At 35.3% G+C, this 10,270-nt stretch overlaps 1 protein-coding gene across 1 annotated transcript in view; it reads left to right on the forward strand.

Moving 5' to 3' along the window:
* The first annotated feature begins 2,556 nt into the window (after nucleotides 1-2,556).
* The window catches only part of LOC107190299 (odorant receptor 4-like), a 17,998-nt gene continuing 10,284 nt past the window's right edge, over nucleotides 2,557-10,270 (forward strand). The window contains exon 1 of the mRNA XM_015579091.1: nucleotides 2,557-2,832. Within this exon, the coding sequence (XP_015434577.1) occupies nucleotides 2,557-2,832 (276 nt within the window). The remainder of the gene's footprint in view (nucleotides 2,833-10,270) is intronic.

Here is a 10,270-nt window from a genome sequence, read left to right on the forward strand (position 1 = left end):
TAGGAGTTTCTTTATATCACAGTAATCACTTTGAGTATCACGTTAGTCTTACTCAAGACGGTATTGTTGTCTATACACAAAAAGGGGTTTCTTGATTTGATTGTGTACATGGATAGCAATTTTTGGCGTGCGAATTATGATTCTCATGAGAAACAAATCATAAGGGACTGCAACAAAGTCTGTTCATTCTTCATTCTCTTCTTCACGTTCTTCGCTAACGGCACCGTTGTGTGCTTCACATTACAACCAATTGTAGGTGAGTTTAACCGTCTCAGTTTGACATTCCATTAAAACACTCGCACCGAGCATGTTTTTACCAACTGCAGATTATAAAATACACATTTTTGTTTAATACATGAAATATTTTATCTCGTTACGGGCCAAGCAGTGAAATAACAGGAGTTTTAAATATACGATGTTTTATTCTTTGCAAAATCACGTTCCGAAGTGGAAGATGGAATAGTAACGAAAGTATTATTAAGCAAATCCTTGGAATTGCCTTTCATAAGTACAGTGTTGGAAAATAGTATTTAGTAATGTAAATTAGTTGACAAAAATTTGCAAGTAAAATGTTACATTAACGTAACACTGCTCCTTAATGGGTTACATAGTAAGAGGTCAATCTTGTTCAACCTTAATTACTCTTACTCTTAAAACAATTTTTAGTATATAAACATTAGGTTGTAAATAATTACACAATTTTTTACATTAAATCTACAAATTTTTTGATTTCATTGTTCAGATAATTAAGTGTAATTATTATAATATTTAATGTTTAAAAGGAAGCATTGTGTATTGTGCTCTACTTCACCATTATGCTTGTGAGCTTTATATAGATATGTATCTGTTACGCTTGATGTAACATCAGTTTACCGCATTTAAAGTATAATTATTATTACTTCTGACTTAGAAGTAAATCTTGTACAGGTAGCCCTTGTATAACACGATAATTCATATCCGTATTACAGAAAACCGTGTTAAATAAAACCGTATTCAACAAAATATTGTTATTTGATGAATACCAAAAATGAATACGTTTAGAAAATATAAGATAAAAGCCTCGTGTTTTAAAGACTTTTAATGACTTTAAAAATTCGTGACATTAATATTAAAAAAGTTTCGTGTTATACGAGGGATATCTGTACAATTTTGGTTTTCTACTAATCCCTCGTTGTTTGCAACGTAATTTGTAGAAATTACAGAAATATTCAATTATTCTTACTGTTATTAACGTTATTTTCTGTTTACATAATGCTTGTAAATACGCTTTCAGTAAAATATCGAAATACAAAAATTAACAGAAAGCGTGTACGTTCCAGAGAATATGGGCAGAAATAAATCTGATAGAAAGTTACCGTTTGAAATGTATTTCACAGAGGCGCGATGGCTATCCGTGTCTCCTTACTTCGAAATGGTCTTCGTGGCCGAGGTATACTCTGAACCTACTGACAAACAAAATATATTTCTAATGGTATCGTTATGCAGACTGCAGGGGAAATTAATTTTGATTGTAATTTGGACTTACTTACAATCCGAGTGTATTGATTTAAGAAGACTATCATAATATCTGAGTTATGAATTTCCGCATTTGTACTACGTGTAAATTCGAAAAATTCAATTATACAACAAAATATCAAATTTTTAAACAAATTTCAACACTTCGTTTGCAATCTAATGGAATATTCCAAAGCACAAAGAGATGAATTTGCCTAAACAATCACAGTCTAATGATACTCTCCACTGCAATGTGCATAATAGATTTACCATTTAACCCTTTGCAGACGATCAACTCATACGTATATCTAATTACTCACAAATGTATCCTACCACGCTATAGATGTAACACATATATTCCCATATTATTTACAATTACAGGCAATTTTAGTCATAAAGAAGAGGAAATTTTTGTCACCACATTTGATTATTTTAGTGAGCACTAAAAAAGGGTTCATGAATGTATTAAGTAATGTATGAATAAGTAATCTACTATATTTTGTCCAATTCAATATTTATTTTCTGGGAAAGCAGAGGCCTATGCAATTTCACTGATAGTTGTCCTCGTTCCTCATGGAAGGATATATTGAATTTAAGCTATGTTACCAGCAATTTAACCCATAACTAGTGAAATAGAAATCCTATTACTTATTACACAAATATTATTACTTATTTGTATATAACTAGTTGGTTTGCATTCACACGTAAGAAAACGTCGAAATAAACCAGCATCTGTTTAAGTAACTATTGACTAGAAATAAAATATTCTACGAATATTAACAGGATTACGATAATGGAATAAAAATTAAATATTCTAAAAATATTGATAAGGCCCGCCAGTTAAGGGTTAAAAAGAAATAGTGAATTATTTGGTTGGTGCATCTGATATAATACCGTTCCCAGTCTCACAAATCGTTTCATCTCCACGAGTGTTCCGTTCGCAAAGGGTTAATATCATTGCCATCGAAACAATTACGAGACAAGCCTAACTTACGGTTGCAGATAGCCACCTTGTTCCACATTGCCCTCGGATATTTCTGTTTTGACAACTTTTTGTGCATCATGAATATCCACGTGACCGGACAATTTCGAATATTACAGTATAGACTGTCAAAGCTGTACGAGGAGAAGATGTTACAAACGGACGACCACACGCCCGACAAGATTCTGCTGCAGTACACGACGAAGTGTTACGCCGCGTTGCAGAGTTGCATTCGACAGCACCAGGCGTTGATCACGTACTGCAACGTGCTCGAAGTTGTGTTCTCGAAGATCGTATTGGGACAAGTGTTAACATTCAGCGCTTTGATATGCCTTCAAGGTTACCAACTTCTGCTGGTTAGCGAGCACTGATTTTCTATTATTAGGGGGTTACATACCTTGGGGCTGTTAAATAAGAGGGAAAAGTAAACACTTTTGTTGTATATGCAGAAGTATTGTTTATTAGAAATTCAACATATACATTTTGTTACATGTTATTTTCTTGGTACTGTCTGAAAAATTGAGTTACCTATATATCTATACCTGTTTCATCAAAACACCATCTACGGTACCAAATATGTATATCTCTGTGAGTTTTTATCTGAAATAAGTATTTTAAATTTGATATTAAAGTAGACAAGAACTAGTACTTATCGAAACCGATTGTGAATATATCAATATTCTACAAAATAGCGGCTGTTTGAAGTTAAACTTGTAGTTTCCAACATAATTTTTCAAATTTTTTTGCTACTAAAAAAAGAAAAAATGAAGTACTAGATTTTAGTCTTAAAAATATTACTACAAAGTTTGACCCAAATTGCTTCAGTAGTATTTTAAATATTTCCGGTGCCGATTTTGAAAACTGTATTTTGAGTACAGATTCCTCTCGATTATTGTCCCGAACTCGGGTTCGCGACGGGACAATAATTTATAGGGAGAAATGCTTCAGACCTTCGTAAACTCTTTTGCCCGAAGCGCAAGCCTCGGCCTTCCTTCCCACAATGATAGGGATAACGCATGGACAATAATCGTGTAGAACAAGCCAGACAATAATCAAGAGGAGTCTGTAAAACGATTTTAAATGGCAGCCATTTTCTTCTATTGATACACATACGAGGTTCGTTCAAAGAAAAGGTGACTTTTTATTTTTCTCGAAAAATATTTATTTATTCATCAATATCTATTTTGTCCCTTTCAAAGTAATCTCCCTCAGATATACTACACTAAGCCATGAATTGTTTTGCCACAAATCCGGGCGTTTTCTTCGTATTGCTTCACGCAAACGGCGTATAACTTGAAGGTAATATTCTTTATTGACCGTACGACCTTTTGGCAAGAACTCATGATGCATCACGCCATTGTAATCAAAGAAAACAGTGAGCAAAACCTTCACATTTGACCGAACTTGGCGTGCTTTTTTCGGTTTTGCCTCTTCTGGCTGCTTTCATTGGGATGATTGAGCTTTGGTTTCGACGTCATAACCATATACCCATGTTTCGTCACCAGTTATGACCCTTTTGAGCAAATCTGGATCGTCGTTGACGTCATTCAACAGCTCCTGAGCGATGCTTATGCGACGGTTCTTTTGATCAAAATTTAGCAATTTCGGAACAAACTTCGCTGCCACACGTTTCATGCCCAAAACATCCGAAAAAATTGCATGGCATGAGCCAACCGATATGCCGACATCCTCAACAACTTCTCTAATAGTGATTCGACGATTCTCCATAACAATTTTCTTCACCGCTCCAACGTTTTCATCGGTTGTTGACATGCTGGGGCGTCCAGGGCAGGCATCGTCATTAACATCTTCTCGGCCTTCTGTGAAAAGCTTGTACCACTTATAAACAGTTTTTTTGTAACAAACAAAAAAAATCGAGAATCTATTATAATATACGTAGCCCGCGAAATTTGAAAAGTTACCTTTTTTTTAACAAACCTCGTATATTCAATTTTTCAGAAATTCTTAAGGAAATAACATAATAAGATGTATATGTTGAATTTTTAATGAACAATAATTCTGCATAACTATACAATACGATTTTTTTCATTTTTTTCTCTTATTGAACAGCTCAAAGGTATGTAACTTCTTCAAAGAAAAAAGACTGCCTATAATAACGTTTGTAGAACCAACAGTAGCAAGTTGGAAACTACTATTTGCGTGTCATGACGTTACCACACGGAACGTATACAGTCAGGCACAAAAGTTTCCACCCACCCCATGCATATAACATATGGTACACACACAATGTTAAAGGCGTAGAGTACTAATTATCATCAGCATCGGTGTAAACATTCAATTAACCTTTTCGCTTCGGGGTGGGTTAAGGATGGCCGAGAATTTGAGTTTACTTTTTTTTTATTTACGACCTTGAGAATTACGAATTTGAAATCTAATACTGTCTATTTGGAAACGTGAAGAAGTTATCAATTTTAAATTAAAAAATTATCAATTTTAGAACAAACATAGGTTTTTCCAGATTGAATTCTTGAATAATGAATTTTTCTGATCTACTCGTGCCTTCTGACACACAAACTACAAATTCTTTCATTCGAAGACAAAAAGTTTGAAAAAACAACCAGAAATTTGGAACATGGTAATATTTGAAACAGTTGATTTCGCATAACGTAACTTTACACTTATCGCAACTAGTTCCAGGTCTCCCGTCAATTTCATGAGATTCGAAAAGTTGAAACGATTCTATTTAGTAAACAATTAGTCATTTAGAACTCATCCACTCGGACGAATTTTTATTGCAGGAATACCAAAAAAATCAACAAATTCACACTTTTTAAAATAAGGCTGTGATTTTGCTTCGACATTGATTCATTAATTTTTTTCGTTGGCCTGATAGCTAGTAATTTGTAGTTAATAAAAAAACAAAAGGTGTTTCCCCTACTCTATCGTCTAGCGGGAAATTCTCAATGGATTCCTAGATTCAGCCCCGGAGCCAAAAGGTTAAATACAGGGTATTTCACGTAACTTGACCACCTTAAATACATCGCTTATTTTGTATGATAGAAAAAATATCAGGGGAGAAAAATATTCTGTTTGAAGGCGCCAATACGGTGATGGGCCGAATTTTTTTCTCAAGGTCATTTTTTTCGAGATTTCAAGGTCATCGAATTATTTTTAAATGGGACTACATATTTTCACTACAACACACTTATAGCATATAAAAAAACAAATCCAACGAGGTGCAATATGTTGACCTTCACGTGACCTTTAGCGAAAAAATCATGAAATGTTTGTCAGTAAGCTCAGTACGCGTTCGGGGACAGTAAATGAAGGAATTCCATCAGTAAATAACACATAATCAAAAAAATGTTGATTATTCTGTACTTGCTTCAATGCCCAGTTACAGAAGACACGTCGTTTTTCAAAATCGTTATCATCAAGTGCTTGATGTAACGAAACACGGTATGGATGGAATTTGTTGCGATTCAAAATTCGTCAAACGCTTGTACAAGACAAGGCAGACTCGGATGCAATCTGTGAGCAACTAACATGAGGATTTGCTTGTACTGCAGCCAAAACTGCAATTTCAGCTCTTTCGTTTGTGTTAGTTTTAGTACGATTTCTTTTAGGTGAAACGACACTGCCTGATTCAGTAAATAATTTTACCATGCGGTCAAAATTTCGCCTGGAAGGAACGCGACGATCAGGATGTCTTTCTTCATACAACCGTTGTGCATGCGTTGAGTTCCTTCCTGCTTCTCCGTAGATTAAAATCATTCAACTTTTTCTGCTGTAGTGTACATGATGGATAAGCACTGAGATACCGATACTGCACCTTGTTGTACTGATACTGATTGTAAAGCGATAATCGCTTGCTAAGATTACCTTAACCCTAAGATTTACTTTGATAATAATGCTTGTAAACATACTTCAGCCGATGAAAGGTGAATACGAATGTCTGTTTACAAGCACAAGGGACAATTACACGGTACACTGTTCCAATGAAATTGAAATTCCTTTATTTACCGTCCCCGAACGCGTACTGAGCTTACTGACAAACATTTCATGATTTTTTCGCTAAAGGTCACGTGAAGGTCAACATATTGCACCTCGTTGGATTTGTTTTTTTATATGCTATAAGAGTGTTGTAGTGAAAATATGTAGTCCCATTTAAAAATAATTCGATGACCTTGAAATCTCGAAAAAAATGACCTTGAGAAAAAAATTCGGCCCATCACCGTATTGGCGCCTTCGAACAGAATATTTTTCTCCCCTGATATTTTTTCTATCATACAAAATAAGCGATATATTTAAGGTGGTCAAGTTACGTGAAATACCCTGTACATTTTAGACTAAAGTACGTGCCGTTGAGAATTACGACTGTCAGTAGAAGTAACCAGAATAATGCACACAAAACTGTTCGCTCAAAGTCAATATTTACTTTATACAAACTTGTTTACAATAATTTTTTACTTTATCGGACATCCCTTCGATTTTACTGTTAGTTTTAATCTGTCGTGCCCCAAGACCGAACTAGTTTCTTGAGAAATGCTGTGTGCCCGTTTTCTTTTTAATCCAAAGTAATAAAGAAATAAGAATAGGGGCCAATATTAGCGTCGAAAACGATTAAAACGCTACTGCATTGGGAAAGATCGTTGAATAGTTAACCCTTGTATAATCAGCAAATTTAGGGACCAATTGCTAAATAGTTCAGAAAAATGTCATATTAAAAATACTGAAATCTTTAAAATACTATAAAATGTTTGTTTCGTGTGATGGGACAAAGAAAGGAAATTAGTTTACCTTTCCCCCTGATTGTTTGCCCGTTACGTATCATTTTGATTGGCAAACAAGCAGTATTTGGCTACAGCAGGCAATAAAAGGTGATAACGATATGTTTAATCGTCATGGTGAGTATTTTCGCAAGTAGGTGGGGCATCGACAGATCGTTACTTTGAGCCTAAGAGGGTTAAGTAATTTTAACATAAATGATCATAAATACCATTCGCAAATCGAATTCAGGTTAAAACCATCAATACTCAACATGATGATGAAAGATCACACTTTTTCATGTATAGTTTATATGAGGCGTTACGGATAATAAAGACAAATTCGACATTTTGTAAACAAATTTCTTAATTTACCAACTTGATCTACGACAGTCAACACATATATCCATGGCTACATTTGGTGAGTACATCTCTCTTATTTCTATCATAAACTAAGGTTTTATAGAAAATGAAAAAGAACACTTTTGAGCGTTTACAGTGACGGTAGTAAGGACGAACGCCACAGTCTGCACTCTACCATACTAGACTCCTTCTAGGCTCATCCACTTGTTATTTTAGTATTATAATTAAAAAGTACTTGTCGAACACATTGTAAGTGCTAAAAAGCAAATTTTTAAGGAGGAAAATAACAGTTACATGAATTTAAATTATTTACAGAATTGGTTTGCTTTTATTGCTAAATGTGACTAAGAATACAATAACCCAAATACAGGGTATTCGACAACTAGTGGGAAAAAGTTTAAGGGGTGATTCTTTGAGGCAAAATAAGACGAAAATCAAGAATAACGAAATTGCGAAAAATGCATCGTTTGTTAGTTATAAGCGTTTCAAAATTGACTCAAATCATGGCAATCCGCGCGCACGGAGTGTCAGCGGATCACGGCTCATCAGGGGCGCACAGTCACTTTAAAGACTCAACGACGTGCAGGAAAATTCGGTTGAACAGCTGTTTACTTACCCCGTAGAAGATGCCGATAACTTGTGCCCGCGGTATTTGAGTCGAATCCACCTGTATCGCATTAACTCTGATTACTCGATAAAATTCGCAAGAAATGTAAATATCCTCTTACGAATATTATCGAGTAGAGAGGGTTAATGCCCCCTCTAGTTGTCACGTATCACAATTGTCCTGTCCACGTCTGTCCTTGAAATTAATCCGCACATGCACGTACACCACAGAAGTCTGCGAAAAGTGTCCGCACACACTGAGCGATTGTCACGTCCGCGAAAAATGTCCATACACACTGCGTGATTGTCCCGACCGCGCAAAATATTCACACACTGCGCGATTAAGTAGACCCGCGAGCTGTTCCTCCGTTGGGTTTAACACTCTACAGGTTACAGAAAACTAACACTCAAAATAATTAATTTAAAACTATTTAACACTAATTTTTAACCTACACTAATTAATTTATAACAACTATTTATACTAATTTTTAACACGCTATAATTAATAAAACCTACAATATTTAATAAAACCTGCAATAATGATTACAATCTACAATATTTAATCAAACTTGCCATAATTAATACAATCTACAGTATTTAATAAAACTTACAATAATTAATAAAATCTACAATACTTAATAAAACCTACAATAATTAATAAAACTTACAATAATTAATTTGCTCTATTTATAACGACAACAAACGCGACACTACTAAATAATCGCTACGTAATCGCTAAATAAACTAAAACTTAGTTTTCCGAACATGAACCCCATTTGCTTGTAGAATGCAAAGGGCACCGTTCAGAAAGGACGACTGATATTGTTGAACTGAACCACCCTCGTTAGGATCGATGTGGCATAATAGGTCGATCCCCACTCTTTCATGGTCAATACTATTTGAGAAGGAAAAACTGCATGGGAAAGTGTCTTGGAGGTCGCGTTTCGTTTCGTATATTCTTAGAGCAACATTCTTTTTTTTCTCATACACCATTCGGACCCACTTGGCCATGATGCCGAGGCTGTGCGAGTCTAGATATTATAAAACTATCTCTTGTCTTCTGCAGGACGACCACCCGCGGATTGCCTGCAACGTGTTGCTGCCATCGACGAAGACCTTGCCCATTGTGATTACCGTGTTGCTGCCATCGACGAAGACCTTGCCCATTGTGTTTTCGGCTGTCCCTCTTGACATTAACTTGTAAAAAGAATTTTCAATGTCGAATTCCAACTCCATGTTAGAAACGGTTCATATTACGCAGAATGTATGTGTTTAACAATTTCGTTTATTTTATTTTATGTAGTTTCTTCATGCATTGTAGTGCAGGTGCGGAAAATTTCATATTAGTTTCATTCTGATATCATTGTACGTTTTCTATGATCCATGTTAATTGCATATTATTTTTTTGCGGACACAAGAACCTCAAACACTTGTAGTAAGATCGAAGTTATTATAAAATGTGCAATGCACATAAAACATACAGTAAGTCCATATTCCATATTTCAGGAATAAACAGCGGCGCGCTCCGTTTCAGGTAGCAAGACGCCTTCGTCGGTCGACCGTAAGCGGCTGGTGTCATTCATACCTGAATGACTTTACATTTAGGGGGTGACTATGTGGACGAGCTTGTCCTCCGTCGCGGGGTGCCGAACGATATTTTTAAACGAGTACATGCGTTAATTGCTTATCGTTCAAAGCTTCGCCCGATAGGATAATATCTTTATTTCTGAAATATTGAATATTGACTTACTGTATGTTTTATGTGCATTGCATATTTTATTACCACTTCGATCTTACTCCAAGTGTTTGAGATTCTTGTTTCCGCAAAAAAATAATATGCAATTAACATGGATCATAGAAAACGTACAATGATATCAGAATGAAACTAATATGAAATTTTCCGCACCTGCACTACAATGCATGAAGAAACTACATAAAATAAAATAAACGAAATTGTTAAACACATACATTCTGCGTAATATGAACCGTTTCTAACATGGAGTTGGAATTCGACATTGAAAATTCTTTTTACAAGTTAATGTCAAGAGGGACAGCCGAAAACACAATGGGCAAGGTCTTCGTCGATGGCAGCAACACG

The sequence above is a fragment of the Dufourea novaeangliae genome, unplaced genomic scaffold (assembly GCF_001272555.1).
Source record: "Dufourea novaeangliae isolate 0120121106 unplaced genomic scaffold, ASM127255v1 scaffold191, whole genome shotgun sequence".
Classification (NCBI taxonomy): domain Eukaryota; kingdom Metazoa; phylum Arthropoda; class Insecta; order Hymenoptera; family Halictidae; genus Dufourea; species Dufourea novaeangliae.